The following is a 17,567-nucleotide window of genomic DNA, read 5'->3' on the forward strand; positions in this document are numbered from 1 at the left end:
TTACTGGGCCGACTTGCTGACCCCAGGAAGTGGTTTCAGGCACAGAAGAGGGCGCGATGAGAGAGTGGTGCCAGAGGAGGTGTGGTAAGGTCGAGAGCTCTGTGAGCTGCTGTGGGTGTCTAGGACACCGATGTGCGTCAGACCTCGGCTGTCACAAGCCACAAGCCAGAGCCCCGAGCCAGAGAATCTGGGCTTCATTTCTGCGCTCTCCCAGATTTCAGACTAGCTCCATGTGCCTTACGTTTCTACTCCCATTTCTGAAATAGAAAGAAAATGCTTTCGTTTTAGAAGAAAATCATTCTGAAGATTTTTAAGAGTATGAAAACCTAGCAAAGAATAATGTCTTTTAGACACAAGAGGTGTTGCAATACTTGTTCTCAGGTGTTAGATTCTGTTATCTTAAAATTTTTATTTTAAAGATAAAAAATTATATTTTCAAAAATAAGGGGACTGTTAGTAGACGAGCATTAGTTGTAGCCACCTGCTGCCCTTACCCCTCTAAAGAGTCTCATGATGGCAGTGTTAGAGTAAACCCCAGAACAGGTTGTACAGTCAGTATTGCTACGTGAGGGGATTTGCTTAAGCCTGTCTGACTGTTACCTTCCCATGTCTACTGTTTTGAGAGAATCACCCTAATTATTCTCAGTATCCATTGTTAAGATTAGCATCTGCCAGTACCCACTCAAGGGTATTCTAACCTTCCACACAAAATCACTGTTTGTGGAACAATAATAATAATAATAATAATAATAATAATAATAATAATAATTAATAACAGCATTTTACTTTGACTATTAAATGTAAATATTAAATAAATTTAAAAAGATATCCTGTGCAAAAAATGACTGACCCATTTTTATGAAAATGTGTTTGGCTCAATATCTATTTCAGTTATGTGACATTTAACCAGACTGTTAAACTTTAGTTATTAAATGAAATGTTAAAATATACTGAAAACCTATATAGTGCAAAACCACAGTTTTTTAAACAAACCCAAGGTCTTTATGAGATTATCAGAAAGTAGGTTAAGGCTCATTATTTCTGGCTAATTAAACATAATGGGAATTATGTCTGTGGATTTCGTGAATCTGAGGTTGTGGTGGTCTGTGCAGTGGTGCTGGAAGATTATCCTGCTGGAATGGCAGCTCAGCACATGCAAGCTTTGATAGGAGCTCTTGTCATGTGAAGCCCTTTTTATTATGTTGAACATGGGTGTCAGCAAATAGTGTTTGCGCTCTTTCTGCATTGTTGTTACACAATGAGGAGCTTGAATTCAAAGGGAGGCAGTTCACAGTTTGCCTTTGGAAAAGTCAGTGCTAGATGTAAACAACGCTTTTCTGAGAAAAATAAAAGTGCAGTTTCTCCAGGACAGAAGAAGAAGCTGTGTTTTGGCAGTGTTGGGGTGTAACTGCATCAATTTGGTTTCAGATGACAGTTGTTGTTAACTTCAGTTTAACTATCCATGAAACGAAGGAGCCAAGGGTGAAGTCGTTTGGAAACCAGAAGTGATAGTGCAGGTGTCTTTCAGAGTATAATTAGATCAAAGGCATATTCGTTCTTAAAGCCTCTCAATGCCAGTTATCTGAAAGTGTGAGGAAACAAATAATTGTAGTGTAGTTTTCTGAAGCGTGTGAAACACTAGACTTCCTTTACTCACTTTGAGTCTGCCAGAAAACAGCGAACAACGGAGAATCACCACAAACACAAAATAAATAGAATGGAAACAAGCAAAATGGGCCACGGGACATGAATAAATGCCTCTTAAACTGGATTCGTTTTCCTGCATTGATGGTGAATTTTAAAATGTTTTAAGGTGTACCGATCCTCTTTACGACAGTCACTCCTGCTCTTTCAAGACTCAATACAGCCCTTAAAATAGATCCTTGTGAGAGGTCCCACTGTGTTGTTTTAACACTGCACTGGTGATGACTGCCTGTAAGCAACAAGGCACTCACATTTCAAATCATTACCCTGGTTCAAAGCTCTCAGCCAGATTAACAGGCCAGCACCTGAGAAAGGCTTTCATTCTACACACAGAGACCACGGAAGAAATGGTTAACAGAAATGACTGACTCTGTGTATTTCAAAGTCACAATAAAGAGCTCAAAGCCAATGTGTTTTTAATCGCAGCAACATGTTTTCAATTTGCTGTGTTGTGCGCACCACACTAAGAGAGGCCTTACAGTTTAGTGAATCTACACTGGCTGGCAGGAACTCTTAAAGCTCAGATGTAAGATGGAATTTACTCTGAACATAACCTTTAGATAAATTATATATATTCTTCACATTGTTCAATTGAAGATTTCATGTGCTACAAGAAAATAGGATTTAGGCTTCTTGGTGTGTTTTATTTGCTTACATTTTAGGATATACAAAACCAGCAAATAAATCAATCTATACATAGAGTAGGTACACTAAATATACTGTATGATCACCGTGGGTTTCAGTTTAGCGTTTGTTTTAGCTGAACTGTAGCAATTAATAAATACATCAGGCATTTGGCCTTTTATGAAAATGTAATGTTAGTGTTTACTGTAAGCAAGCAGTTTGCGTTTTCTCTTGCTAAATGTATGGTTCAGAAATATTTGTGCCGACGTGGCACTAATTTCCATGACAGTTAATATTAAAAATGTTTGTACATCCCCCCCCCAAAAAAAAAAAACACAAAATTGGAGGTTTGAATGAGGGGAAGGGCCTCATCTGATTAACAAGAATATCAGGCCTTTTGTGGATGTTTTCTGGGGTACTTGGGCAGTTTCTGAATAGCTGAGTCTGAAGTGTCACTTTTTCCATGCAAGTGTAGTATTGTATCCTAATTATCAACACTTTTCTATCCTTCCTGTGCCTGCTTGTGCAGAATTTTGCCTGACAGGGGTACATTTTCTCACTTAAAAAATAAAACTAATCAGGACAGATGCTTGAGGTTTGTTTTGAGAGTGATTTTGTTGTTACTTAATATTATAATAATTGATCTAAAAAATAAGCTTGTATTTTTTTTTTTGTTTCATTTTCCATGGTTAATAAAACTTGCTCATTCCTGTGGCTTGGCGTTTTTCTTGAATTTCCTCTAATTGAATGCCAAAACACAGAGTTACAGTACCATACTTTTCAGTGCTAAAGAGCCAGGTCTGGATTATGTACTAAAATTGATAACTCAGAAAGCAGAACCCCCTCGATCAAAACAGAAAATGTTAATTTGTATCACTACAACTACTACTAGGATTTCAGAAAAAAAGTGTTATATTTAGGGAAAATGTTTAGAGATATCCAGTAGTTGTTGTTGGAATGTTGTTTGAGGAAATGCCTAACTCCCTAAGTGATCCTCATTATCTCATGTTGGTAGGTATTGTTTTGGGAATTGGAGTGGTGAGAGTGTCACAGACATTTCCAAATTAATGAAATGTAATTTTTCCTAAAGATTGGGTCTTTTATTGCGCACTCAACTCGTTTCTTAAGATTCTTTTTTGTCTGAAAAGTGACAATCATTATTTCAGGCTTGTTGAAAGTTGAGGTAGCAGTGTGGAGATACTGTACAATTAAGGCTCTAGACTTGAGACGTGTACTCTTTAGAAAGATACTTCAGTTTGTGGCCTCAGTAATACACCACAGAGTATAAAAGGCTGAGAATGGCAAGTCTGTGTGTACATTCAAGTCAGTCAAATACATTTATAATAACACAAAGGTGGAATGAAAATAAAATGGTTTTGTGTGGCTATAAAGTCACCTGATTTCAGTGCCATTAATGGCATGTCCAGTTTTATTTTTCAGCCTGCTCATTTCAATTAATTTCCCTGAGAAATCATTTTCCAGCTGTAAAAGCACATTAGGATTTGCATAAACACCCAACTAGATTAAAAATTATTGTAATTAACAAAGAGGTTTACACACACATAAGATTAGGGCTACATTTATGAATGCTCATAAAAAAAGATTGGATTTAAACTTTGCTTTGTAGTGGTTCATTAGGCATCTTTTTAAAATGTCTGAGGTTTCAGTAAAACATGGTATATTACGTCATTAACATCCCAAACTTTAGCTTAGAAGCCATCTATACATACAGTAATGTCAGAGACATTTAATACAAGCGTTAGTAAGAAAAAAGGCAAAAATCTATGCTGTGAAGTAGACTGTGTGTTGACTGTAAAACGTTGTTTTAACGTAGAGGATTGCAGTATTGGTTTCTCTTATCTGCAATCTTTCTTGTGTTCTAAATATCCTCTTAGAACATTTTCACAATGTTGATAAGGTTACGTACAGTAACATAATAACAGTTCTGGGATCTTTCTCTGGAAGTTTGTTTTTTTACGTTTCTAGAAGCCACACTCCTGAAGAAGGCTCAACAGCCAAAACGTTCTGTTTTCTCTCTTCTCTTTTCAGCATGGTACTGTATAAACCTATTGTTGTGCCTTTGCAGCCTACACATGCTGACCCAGCTACCCACCTGAACTACTTTTTAATTAAACCAACAATTTTGGTTTACTGAAGTTTTTAGCAATACCAAATTGTGACCTTGATTGTATTTGATTAAATTTTTATCTTAATCCCAGAATAATGAGAGATAGTTACTTACTCTATGGGGAAACTTTATATGCGTTGGTCTTTCACAAACTGTTTTTGTAATCAGATCAATCCCAGACCTCAGAAAGAGCACTGTATGCAGGAAACATATTACACTGTAGTAAATGTAATAGTCTGCAAGCCCACAAACGGATGTATTTTTATATTCCCATTGAATTATAAGGCACCAAAATGTTTGTTTCATCATACTGTGTACTGTACCTTTAATTTCAGTACACTTATGGGCTGGGTTTAAACCAATTATTTTATTGAGCTAATTTGATAAAGATATGCTTTAACTGGAATGGGGGAATTGTTCAGCAATGCTGAATTCAAGTTTGCAGTACAATAAAGATTAAAATGTAAAATCTTTCAAGAAAGCATTTTATTAAAACCAAATACTCCATGTTTAAATACACGATGTTTAATATGAATTCTAGGGCTGACTCATGTCCATCAGTCTTTCAGACACTAATGCACTTCTGCCACAATTCATAAAGCACTGCAGCACCAGACTATCCCCTTTCTCTGACTGCCCTGGCCCTGTGCTTTTTAATTTCTGTACTCCAGGTGTGCTGTCCCTGCCTGCTCACTTCAGCCCCTACACAGAGGGCTCCTCCATCCAGGAGAGCCGAGAGGATGCCTATGCACAGCTGGAGCTGCGGACACTGGAGCAGTCCCTTCTCGCCACCTGCGTAGGCAGTATTTCCGAGCTCAGTAAGTGCAACACTGTCTGTCTAAACTGCTAATAGAGAAAGAGAGCTGTACCTGTCAATAAAAGAATACATAGCTTTTCCTGGTGGGCTGTAAGACTTTCACATACTGATCTCGCTGAGTTCATGAAGTAATGCTGGTCTTCAAGGGCAAAGGATCCCTATCTGAATATTCTACTGAACATCAAATCAATGCCTCATTGAACCAAAGCACAGTTTTACAGTTGGTAGCATCAGTTTTAATCCTACAGGAGTCAAAAACGTCTATGACAGTACTTTGTTATTCTGGTCTTTCATTTTCATGTAGTTTGCAGATATGTTGTTGTTAAGAAAAGTAGTATCTTTCATCTTCTCACCTATTTGTATCCATCTATTTCACACATAGGTATTCCAGACAAATTAATGTTAATACAAAATTCCTTGCGCTTACATAGCACTGTTCATTTCATAGGATCCCAAAACACTTTGCACATACTGTATAAGGAGCACCACATCATCTACCAATGCAGAATGGAACCCACTTGGGAGACACAACAACCATTTCTGAACCGTTTCTGAAGCCTGGTTTCTGTCATTAAAAGCCACAGTAAAACTCCAGAATTAAGAAGGTAATTCCAAATGGCAAATTTCCATAATTGGCAGTGTTTAAGGTAGAGGCTAATGAAATTATTAGGTAAAGGTATTATGTTATGCGCCCCAATGCATAGTTTATCATGCAAAAAAAAAGTGAGAAATTCCTGGAAATTAGTGTTTCATTAAATTGAAATGAGAAAATGGATCAGTATTTCTTCAGTGTGTTTTCAGCATGTTAATGTGCATACTTAACATCACTCTGATCAGAGCAATCTATTGTAAATTCTGAGATCTATCAATTAAGAATTTTAATCACAAACAAAGGAATGTCAGTTAGAAACATCAGAAAATAATTCAAAATGATTGGCACTGTAAATAAGAAAAAGATTGGGGAAAAAAGAAAAATATACATATAATAGCTGTGAGCACTGGATGTCTTTGTTCTGTCTCTCAGAAACCACTTTCTGTTTTCTAACATTTTGTACCTCAAAAATAGATCGCCATCTGACTCACCAGCATGTGCAAATGATTTTAAATGAGCAGGTTGCACCACTAGTGTGGCAGACCGATGAACTGTTTCCAGTTACAGTGAAAGAAACACATCTGGGCACAAGGCATGTTCTTCATTTTGTTGTAGAAAATGTGTTAAGAAAATGTTATCTGGCAATGATAGCCGAGGCCCCAGATATGATGCAAACCTTCTATATATATACAACTCAAAAATAATTTAAGGTTATTATAAATACTACCACCTTTGACAAATGACATATGGTACACACAAGTATTTGTAATAGCTCATAGCATGCTTGGTGGTGTAAGCATTGATTTTGTTGCTCAGTGGGTTATTCTTTCCTAATGGGAAATCTTTAAGTAACATTAAGGAAACGTTTTCTTACCTTCCTAAGGGAAGGACAACACTTAGACTGTATTTGCTACTAATCCAGTAGTCTTTCAGGAGGACAGCACATCTGACACAAGGCTGAATTGCAGAAACTGCTTCAATGTTGAGCAGCACCAGATAACCTTGGTTAGCCTCAGAGCCGTACCTTAGCAGGTTGATTTTGCAACAGTTTCACGTTAAAGAGACACCGGTTCTCACACTACAAAGCATAAGACGACAAAGCCATGAGGGAAGAAGTGCCTGCAGACATAATGTCTTTCACCTCATAAACAATACCTTGAGTTATTGCAAAGCATAGCTTTGATCTTCTATAATTAGAACAACGTTTTCATTTCATTTCATACTTGTTTCACATTTATGAGGCCATCAAACACCTTATGGCATGAAATGTAAGCAGTAGGAGCACCACCTGGGACCTGCCAGCCTGTTGAGATTATTCTTGCTTTGTGTTACAATCTCACCAATCTAGGTTGCAGAATCCCAGGAGAGTAACTGTGGAAAACTGAAACTTAAGAATGTCATTAACACCTGGTTTCTTTTAAAAGGAGTTCATTCATGAAAGTGCTCATGCATGGATTGAAACATAGCATGCACAAAATGGAAAAAAAATAATTGTGGTTTTTCTCAGGTATATGCTGTGGTTTTAATTCTTCAATGGAATTGCAGTTGTCATTGTCTTTTATTAAATGCTCCCTACTGTGCTTTACTTTCTTTAAAGCTGAAAACCACTCTTGTTGATAAAATATAGACACAGTTTCCAGGCCAGGCGAGGGAGTATAATTTAGAGTGTGGTAGCAGAATTTTAATTGATTTTATTTTTTCAATCTATTTTGCACAGATTTACTGCGGCTCTACCATTTCTTAGACTCTATTTCTATTAATATTCAGTTCAGCTCCAAAGTGAGAATTCTGGCGCTTTGGGACCATATGTAAGAATCCCACCCTACCGGAGTTGTATGTGTGTGTGTGTGTGTGTGTGTGTGTGTGTGTGTGTTGCTTTACCCAGCCTCTTCTGCTCTTCATTTCTGAAATACTGATGAATTCCAGCTCATCAGTAACTCCAAGCAGGTTTGTTTATACTTCAGCCTGCAATTGGGCAGGGCAGTTTTCCTTTGGATTTCACTTAACACTCCTGTGCTTGTGCCCCCGGCACAAAAGTGCATTTATACCTCAGCTTCATGGATAAAGAACAGACCTCTCTCTATGTACATTTTTCAGCCTCTAGCACCTTAGTCCTCAGGCAACGTCTTGGCCCCAAATCTTGAGAGGAATGTATCAATGGCATCTATTGGTAACTTTGCATTTTTTTTCAATAGGTTCCATAGCAAAAGCAGCAGTTACGTAGAGGGTAAAGAGGTCATCTTTTTTAATGCAAAAAAAAAATAATCTAACCTCTTAAAAATCTGACCTCTGGAAGTATTTCAGATCACCAGGGTATTGGAAGTAGAAATTTGGAAACTAGGCCTATCCATGCAACTTCTGAAGCCTTGGGATTTGACCACATACAAAGAGCTTCTGTAGCTTTGGCTTCTTATGCAGACACTGAAGTCTCTTAACTTCCACTTGGATAGACACTGCTTTTTGGTTACAAATTAGCTGTGAGATGATTTGTTTGATTAGGCATTGCCTGCTTCTCCTTACTTTTTTCCTCCGCATTTGGATTTACTTCACCTGTCTCGAAACTATGCATGCATGCATTTTCAATTTCTTTTCATGCACAAAGCAAACTGGCCCAGACTGAGTAGCTCTTCAGTTGCTGATGATAAACACAGCTTTCAGAGGGAGAAGTACTGTGAGTCTCCAGTATCCTCTGTCTGTTCTGTTATGCTTTATTCTTTTTCTGACCCCCTTCCTCTGTCCTGCCTCCTCCGCTCCACTGAGATTCCCTTGTGCTGCATTCCTAGTGAATTCAGACCAAGATGTTGCAAGTGTTTTTCACTTACAGTACTGATTCAGGAGTCCCATGAGCAAATATTTTTTTTCGCTTCATGTAATTTGTTTTAAAGCTTATTCAATTGATAAATTGCTAGACAAAATATTCCACACATATTTGTAGGTACAAAATATTCCATGGACTGCCAATTGTAACCATCAGATACTGGATTCTGGCATTAAATGTACTGTACTTTTATCAGCTTGTTTTCATCTAGTTAAACCTATCTGAATCTGTCAGGACTAAGCCTGCTTTGGAATGGTAATACGTTTCTCATTGTAAGAGTCTGCTGCATGTCATCTTTTGTGAAAAACAAGTATTCTCTAAATTTGTGTACCTTACAGAAACGTACTTACAGTATAGAAATGTACTACTAAGTATTTAGAAATTAAGACTTTATTAAATCACATACTGTAAATGAGTGTTTGTCACATTTCATTGACGTCCCCAGGCCAGCTCAACCAACTAATCAGTCATAATGTTTAAAAGACAATTTAATAAATTTGTATCACAGCTCAACAATAACATGTTTTGGCATTCTGGTCTCATCAGTGGGTTGTGCACAATTGGTCAAAGCATACACAATATGACATGATTCGTAATTAGAAACACATGACCAAGAACCATAACAGTGGTCAGATAATCCGATAATTATATTATCCACACAAAAATAAATTGTGCTCTTCCCATTTTCACATAGTTGATTTAAAGGCATAAACTTTACTTTAACATTTTACCAGTTCATTCATAAAACATATTGTACAGTTAAGAGTTTTCAGTGATTCAATAATAATTACCTCAGTATGTGCAATAATTAAGCAGTAGAAATAAAAAAATAAAAACAAAATCTTCTAATTCACTCTTAAATTGTAACCCTTAATTATTGGGCCACTGGTTAAGTGTTAAATAACTTATAATGTGAAGTGAATAGAAAATGGATGGATGGGGTGTAACGTTATGAGGATTATGGACGTCCCAGTAAGAAGGGTTTCTGCAACGCTGATGTGTTTTTTGTAATATTGATGCCCTTGGCAGGGCACAGCCTCTGGTTCCTCAACCACAGCTCTGTACCATGCTTTCAAAACAAATAACAGCAATGAAGCCACATCTTCTGTGAGCTGTAACCGGGACGCACTGGTTGGGAGCATCGTCTTGGTGACAGAGTTGTGGTTTGCTCCCCCCCCCCCCGCAGGTGACCTGGTCTCCAGGGCGATGCATCACATGCAGCGCCTGAGCACCAACAGGCCGGGCCTGAGCCCCGCGCGCCACAGCCGCCAGCAGCCCGTGTCCTGGTCTCCCGACGCTCTGCACACTCTCTACTACTTCCTGCGCTGCCCGCAGATGGAGTCCATGGAGAACCCCAACCTGGACCCTCCCAGAATGGCCCTCAGCAAGGAAAGGTACACATCAGCAGAGCGGAGATACTGTAGCTCAAGACGCTCACAGTGGCCAATTAAAGATGAGGGTTCACCTCTTAACAACATGGAGAAATACTCATCAGCATCATGTTTTCTCTTACAATCCTTGAACCGGCAGGCCCTTTTTTTATTCCAAGAATCTTCCCATCATAAAAAAAAAAGAAATGGAAAGAAAGGTCCGCTGGATGTTAGGAAAAGCATATACATTTGTAGATCTTCGGTTACAGAGAGACAGGCTGGTAATGCTTTCTTTTACAGTGACACCAACTGTCACATATTGGTATACTTTCTCCTTGATGTCATCAAACACAAATCCAACATTTTGAGGGGAAACTGCGAATTCATAAACAAAAAAAAAATCGAAATTTCAGTTTAATAATGTTGAACCAGCCTCTTATTTCTTGCATCTGCCATGATCATCTATTCATAATTCATCCTTTTCCCTCGTGTGTGTCCAGTTCATAAAATGAAAATGCACGATTGCTCTGTCGATCCTCCAGGTTTTTTATTGCTTGTTTTTTAACCTTGGTATAAAAATAAGATCAGCAGGGCACAGCAGGCAGATGCATTGGGCTGGTTCCACAACCACAGCTCTGTACTGTGTTTGCTAAAATCCATGCCTTACCCTGTAGAGCTCAATTTGTCTTGAACCTTTAATGAAAACAAATTGACAGTTACGGCCTTGTTTAAACAGGGTCTGTACAAAATAGCAGCCATAGTCAAAATATTGTTTTCCCCAGTGGATTGAGCTCTCATTCCAGGGAAGCAAAGTATGAAAGCAGCCTCAAGAACCAGCACCTGGAAAATGTGAAATTCTACAGTTTGAGTGGAAAACTTGATGGTGGGAGCTTTCCCAAGTGAGCGTATCTTGATGTGGCATCTGTTTAAACTGTGAAACGCATCCCAAAATACAAACGCGAGAAGGCACTGTGGATGTCGTATCTGAAAACTTTGTTATGGTCGAAGAAACTTTCCTTGAGCGGATTTGAATGTGCTGAGGGTTGAACAGCTGCAGTCCAATGCCTCCATTGTTAACAGCGTGCTGCGTTTTCTCCGAGTTCCACAGAAGGCAGCGTGTGTCTCATGAGTTCGCCTCTGAGAAGGAGAGTTCATCCTGCCACACATCTGCTGTGTGCTGCAGCTGTTTGGCATGCAAATACAGAGTTTTAATATTTCAGGGAAAAAAGAAAAAGGAACTTCATTAATTAACATCAAAAAAGCACGGAAATAAATACCACCCCCATATAATAGACAATCTTACATTGATGCCAGGCAGTTTTATTTGATCTTTTCCTTTAAGTTAAACATTTTAAACAGTTTAAATGTCAATATTGAAACTAGACTTCTTATACTGCGACTCCACCATCATCACTTCGAAGTGTTATGAAGATGTTTTGCCAAAATGTACTGTAGCAGATTTAATATTTTTGTGAAAGTTTGGAATAGCTTGGTTCACATCATCAATTATTAATATGCTTGCATCTATATACTTGCTGAAAGACTAATACTACAAAATGAAATCAATACAAAGTAGACAGATTTATCTTACAATTAAAAAGAAATCAGAGGTGCACTTACTGTATACTGTAAAAGACAGTTGATTATTGATTACAGTTGATTACGGCATCACGCAGAAAATGGCTTTCTACACATCTGGGAACACACAGTGCTGGTGATGTTCGAGTTCAGCATTTCAGAATAATGTGGTTCAAGAATTCAGGTTTATATTTGATTTGATAGGAATTGAGAAACCATTGCTTATAATTTTGAGAAGCTGTGCATGATAGAAAGCTGGCATATAGAATGATACCTACGTATTTAGGAATTGGAGAATAGTACAAGGTAATGCTGGGAGATTTACCTTCAACTTTGATTAAAGAAAGAAGATTTCTTAATTCTGCTCCCCTCTGAGCATACTTTACACACTGCAGGAAGAAATAAAGACCATAGGCCAACCTGACTGGCTGAAACTCCAGACGAACTGTAGTCTAAACAAAGTGCTTCCATTTTCCTCAAGAATGAACATGACCCCAGATGGTACTGTTGTGATGAAGTCCCAATAAAATAATTCTTAATGTACAATGTGTATGTTTTGATGGGCCAGAGATTGACAGGCGTGCTATTTAGTTTCAAAGGTGGTGGTTGCTGTTTGATGTGCAGTGAAAAGCAGCTCAGGTTCCAAGGAAAAACAAAAATTGGAGCCGTGAAAGCCAGAGGCGCAACAACGTGATCTAATAAGGACTGCAGAATGCGAAGCTGTGGAAGGAGGAATGAGAAGGTTTCTACACCTCTGAGAAGAGAACAGGGACTGGGCAGTCCAGATCCCTCTTCAGATCATTTTTACAGAAAACTGAGGGAACAATTTATTAGTTTCTTGTTCCTGTATCAGAATATGCTTGGATCTAAATCGAGTAGTGTCCTAGTTTTAAAATTTCAAAATACAAAAGAATTTACACTGTCAAAGTACTATAGTCTGTCCTTATTATATGGTAATTTCATAAAAAAAAGATTTGTAGAGCGTGGAAGAAGGTCCTGATGTAATCGGAGGCACCGCGGAGCAGTACTGTGAATCCTGTCAGCCATGGCCTGGCATGACAGCGTTCTCCTCTCTCTGTTTCCCTCCTGTCTGTCCCCCGCAACCCCCGCCAGGCCCTTCCTCCTGCTGCCGCCGTTGATGGAGTGGATCCGCGTGGCCATCGTGCACGCCGAGCACCGCCGCAGCCTGCTGGTGGACAGTGACGATGTGCGGCAGACTGCCAGGCAGCTCCTCCCCGGACTGGACTGTGAGCCGCGGCAGCTCAAGTAAGCAGGCTCCTCTTCTCTGCCACCTGTCTGCCGGCCCACTAGGTCCCCAGACACCCTTCACCTCTTCCTGCTGATATTCATGAGGCCGTTGTCCGTGTTTAGATGTTTTACAGTTTTTAGCATAAGCAGAAGTCTCAGGTATGAAAATCAATATCGCATATCAGTGTTGCTTAAGCGGAATTCACTGTGAAAGCATGTTTCATTAAAGAAATAAGACTCTGGCAAATGCTCAACTTCAGAATGAAGAAAATGGATTAGAAAAGTGGATAAGTTTAGTTTTAAACTTCACAATTGGCTTTTAAGGAACAAACTCGCAAATAAGCAACATTCATCATCTCACAGGAAAGAAAGCCTTGGAATATTGGTTGAACAACATTACTGATACTTACTGAGACCTATTTTAGCAGGTGAAAGTGTTTGAAACTATTAGCTAATGCAACTCTCCAGCTTTGCTTTCGCATCCTGCCTGCAGAGAAGACAAAAACAAGTATAGGGAATTGTGAAGCTTACCTTGGCTGCAGAACATGGTAAAAACCTCTCTTTCACCTCCTCTCCCCTGCAGGCCGGAATGCTGTTTCAGCTCTTTCAGGAGGCTAGATGCCAAGGCGGCTACAGACAAGTTCCAGCTGGACCTGGGCTTCCGCATGTTGAACTGTGGCAGGACAGACCTGATCAGCCAGGCCATCGAGCTCTTGGGGCCGGATGGCGTAAACACCATGGATGACCAGGTGTGGCGCTCTGCCTCTCAGTCTGACTGGCTCCACACAGCAGCAGATCAGCGGGGGCAGTACTACTGTGAAGAAGAGATCAGTACTGATCTGGATTTTTTAAAGGTTTTATTAAAAAAATTAAAATGAGCCATTTAAAGGCAGCAAATATCGTTCTGGAATAGCTGGCATCAACAAATATTAAAATATCAGGCCCTGACCAGTTATTGTACAATAAAAAAGGACTCATTTAAGATATTACACCCTTCTTCTCAGGTTACACTGCGGAAAGGCACATTGATTCTTTTTATTCACCTTGTAGCTTTTAGTACACATGGAATGAACAGATAGAGGACAATTTAAAACAAATATTTCTTACATTTAAACTACCCATATACAGTATGCACAAAGTTCAAAAAGTATGACACTGCACAACACTACAAAAACTAATATTTATGGACTTTGCCATTCAGAACTCTCTAAAATAAACCGATTTTCCCTGTATTATAAAGGTATGGTAGCTTAAAGAACAGGTAGCTAAAATTTCCAAAATGTATTTTAATCTTATGCAGTAAAAGGACTTTTACTGAACATCAGCACCATTGAGTGACATCTCATAATACAAGCCTGAATACCTAACACAAGCATTATAGTAGAGAGAACTTGTGGTTCTGAGTGAGATGCTGTAATTTCTCAATTTGTAGTTGTCATTTCTCCTGTTGTTGGGCAGATGTCTAAATCTTTGTAAGCCCCCCTGGTCACATTCTGTTCTTGGTGTACTGTAGGTAAACGTGTTTTATCAGACAGCTCTTACTGTTGGTAAAATACATTGAAACATATCTTGATACTGGTGTGTCTTCCTTCAATGTTAAAAAAGTTGAATTCACCTATAATTGCAGTACATTTGACTGTAATGGTGGGGACAGTGCATACTCTTTTTGAAAAAATAACGCATCACATACATGCATAAGTGATATGGCACATTGATATAATTGATATTCCCAACTAAACTGTATATGCATAGACACAAAATTCAGAACCATTGTGAATACCTGTCTTTGGACTGTACAGTATATCACTGTATATCTGTATATCACTGCCATTGATTTCCAGATTTCCTCTGCTGGATGTGGATTCCAGACTTGATTTAATTATTCATATTATCTTGCAAATAGTTTCCTACTTTATTACAAGATTGGCCAGTGTTGGAATGTGCCAGAAAAGACCCCTACAGTGAGTGGACCAACAGGTGGCGTGAGCTCTCTCGTCTCTTCCAACAGGGCATGACCCCGCTCATGTACGCCTGTTCAATAGGAGACGAGGCCCTGGTACAGATGCTGATAGATGCTGGAGCCAATTTGGATTTAGCAGTGAGTGGTGGCTTTTGCATTATTGCATTTCTTCATTCTCCAGTTCTCTTTTAGGGCCTTCTCTGAGATTCTACCCTCTCTGTCAGGAAAGAATACATTTTCAAATGAAAATCAAGCATGTCCTTTTTTTAAAAAATCACTACAGTGTGAAGGGTGTTAATCTAAAAGCACATCTTTTCAGAATGTGCTGCCAGTCAATTGATGACATAAAGACTGTGTGAAACAGAGTGACTTTTGTTCATTTGATGTTTTAAGCCTACTGTATAGCTTGGCGTAGGAGCCACTATTGAACACTAATAATGAAGCGAATCTTAGTTAGCAATCTCCAAGGATCAAATACATTATCTAGCTATGCCACAGCACGACAGAGTGGCAGATTTTAAGAAAAAAATTGAGAAAAGGTGTGAAGAGATTTATCAGCATTCATTGGCATCCAACAGAGGCAGGCAACACTGTCAGTGTTCTTTCTTGAGATGAAACATGCGCCAGCCTGCTTTTTCTCTCTTTTCTTTAATGCAACATTGTGCAGCTAATTGCAAAGAAATTATCCAGTAGAGCCATGCAGTCTTAAAAATCAGGGCTCAGAGTTCAGTCGCTCATAGTGTTGCTCATAGAAAATGTCTGAAGTTGCTTCAAAAAGCAGATTCTCATGCTCAGCTAACATCTTCTCTTCATCAGGTCCCAGGGTACTCTCTCAAACACCCGTCGGTTCATCCAGACAGCCGACACTGGGCTGCCCTAACTTTTGCAGTGCTTCATGGCCACATCTCTGTGGTCCAGGTAAATCATTTAGCCGTGTGGTAATTATTGAATGGTTTCACCCGAGGGTGCTGCAACTCTTCTGCTATGACTCTTAGGCATACTGTATATTTAGCAGGAGTAAGTTGTTAATAGTCATTACTGGGCAAAGATAGGGAAATAAATGATCTCCTATTTGAACAAGGACTGTAGCAGTGCGCAATTATAAAATATCCATATATCATGGTGAGTGATGGAGTGGGATAGGGAAAGGCAGGGAGAAGGGAGGTGGATCCTAAGCAGAACGGATGATTTATGTTGTTCTTTTTATCGGGTTTTGTCCTGAAATACAGTTAATAAAATTCTGATCACAAAGGGTCAAATCACATTTATTTTGTGAATTGGTCTGGCATTTCTGCTATGGCTACTCTGCATGATCCAAACACTGCTACTTGTAAAGGTGGACGTGAGACCTCTGTGAATGTTAATTAATATCTTATATTACATTCCTTTGTTCTGCGGTACTCAACTCTTGCTCAGATTAGCAGTCAACATGTGATATGTGTGTTTTGGTACCCCTACAAGTCATTGTCAGATTTGTTTATATTCCTAGTTGTAACGGTTATTACAAACATTATTTTACTTTTCTCATCTGGGCTGCTGAATTATTATAACTCGTTCCATCTTGTTGCTGTTTGTTAATGTTCAGATTACCCTGATCCTGCATACTGTAATGAATAATTACCCTGCAGCTGATCCTTTTGGAACAGACAGTGCAAAATGAGGGCGTGACAGTGAGAGCAGGCCAGTTGCGCGCGCTTGCTGGGTGAAACTCAAACGCTGTGCTCGCATCTTTGCTCTCAGCTCCTCCTGGATGCTGGAGCCGATGTGGAGGGGGCAGCCGTCACCGATGGGGAGGAGAGCTATGCCGAGACGCCCCTACAGCTGGCATCAGCAGCAGGTGGGTGCAGCACGCCTCTGGACACCACAGCACCCCCCCCGCAGGAATCCGCGCCTCAGCCAGCGCCCACAGCCCACTGAGCTGGCCCGAGAACACCAGCATTGGTCACGAAACTAGTCCCAGTCAAAGAGGAGCAGTAGTCAATTCTTCCAGTTCATCATAATTATTTCAGACATGCTGTTTTTTTTTTTCCGAAAGTATAATTTTATTTATGTGGCTTTTATTTGAAGATCTCCAAAGGGCTACTGAGCACTGTAATATAAAACTTTAAATATTAACATTAACCACTCAATATTCTTGTTATTGGCATTGTATGCCTTTCGCTTATTTTACTCCATTTGTGGAGCTCATTTTGTAATGGCTTCTATAAGAATGTCCGAAGCCTAGGGGAGACACATTCAAGTACACATATAAGGTGTACTGTTATCCTGTGCATCGTCACTCTCAGGATACTCAGCTCACAAAGCAAATCTCTGCATGTAGTGTGAGAGAGATCTCTGGGACAAGTGGATCAAATAATAAATAATACATTAACCTTTGTATACATTAAAGCAAGTGAATAGCATTAATAATGAGAAGAATTCCTTACACTTATATAGCGCTTTTCTGGACACTCCACTCAAAGCGCTTTACAGGTAATGGGGACTCCCCTCCACCACCACCAGTGTGCAGCCCCACCTGGATGATGCACCAGTACACACACACACATCAGCTATCATTGGGGAAGAGAACAGAGTGATGAAGCCAATTTTATAGATGGGGATTATTAGGAGGCCATGATTGGGAAAGGCCAATGGGAAATTTGGCCAGGACGCCGCGGTAACACCCCTCCTCTTTTTGAGAAACGCCCTGGGATTTTTATTTGGTTCCAGCAGCAACCTTAGCTTTCCC

At 39.4% G+C, this 17,567-nt stretch overlaps 1 protein-coding gene across 1 annotated transcript in view; it reads left to right on the forward strand.

Annotated features, from left to right (window-relative positions):
• The window catches only part of abtb2b (ankyrin repeat and BTB domain containing 2b), a 49,369-nt gene that overhangs the window by 23,666 nt on the left and 8,136 nt on the right, over positions 1 to 17,567 (forward strand). Inside the window, exons 2-8 of the mRNA XM_088610980.1 lie at positions 5,128 to 5,274; positions 9,870 to 10,077; positions 12,745 to 12,897; positions 13,463 to 13,628; positions 14,888 to 14,977; positions 15,656 to 15,757; positions 16,580 to 16,676. Coding sequence (XP_088467106.1) covers positions 5,128 to 5,274; positions 9,870 to 10,077; positions 12,745 to 12,897; positions 13,463 to 13,628; positions 14,888 to 14,977; positions 15,656 to 15,757; positions 16,580 to 16,676 — 963 coding nt within the window. The remainder of the gene's footprint in view (positions 1 to 5,127; positions 5,275 to 9,869; positions 10,078 to 12,744; positions 12,898 to 13,462; positions 13,629 to 14,887; positions 14,978 to 15,655; positions 15,758 to 16,579; positions 16,677 to 17,567) is intronic.

The sequence above is a fragment of the Lepisosteus platostomus genome, chromosome 18 (assembly GCF_059453375.1).
Source record: "Lepisosteus platostomus isolate fLepPlt1 chromosome 18, fLepPlt1.hap1, whole genome shotgun sequence".
Taxonomy (NCBI): Eukaryota; Metazoa; Chordata; class Actinopteri; order Semionotiformes; family Lepisosteidae; genus Lepisosteus; species Lepisosteus platostomus.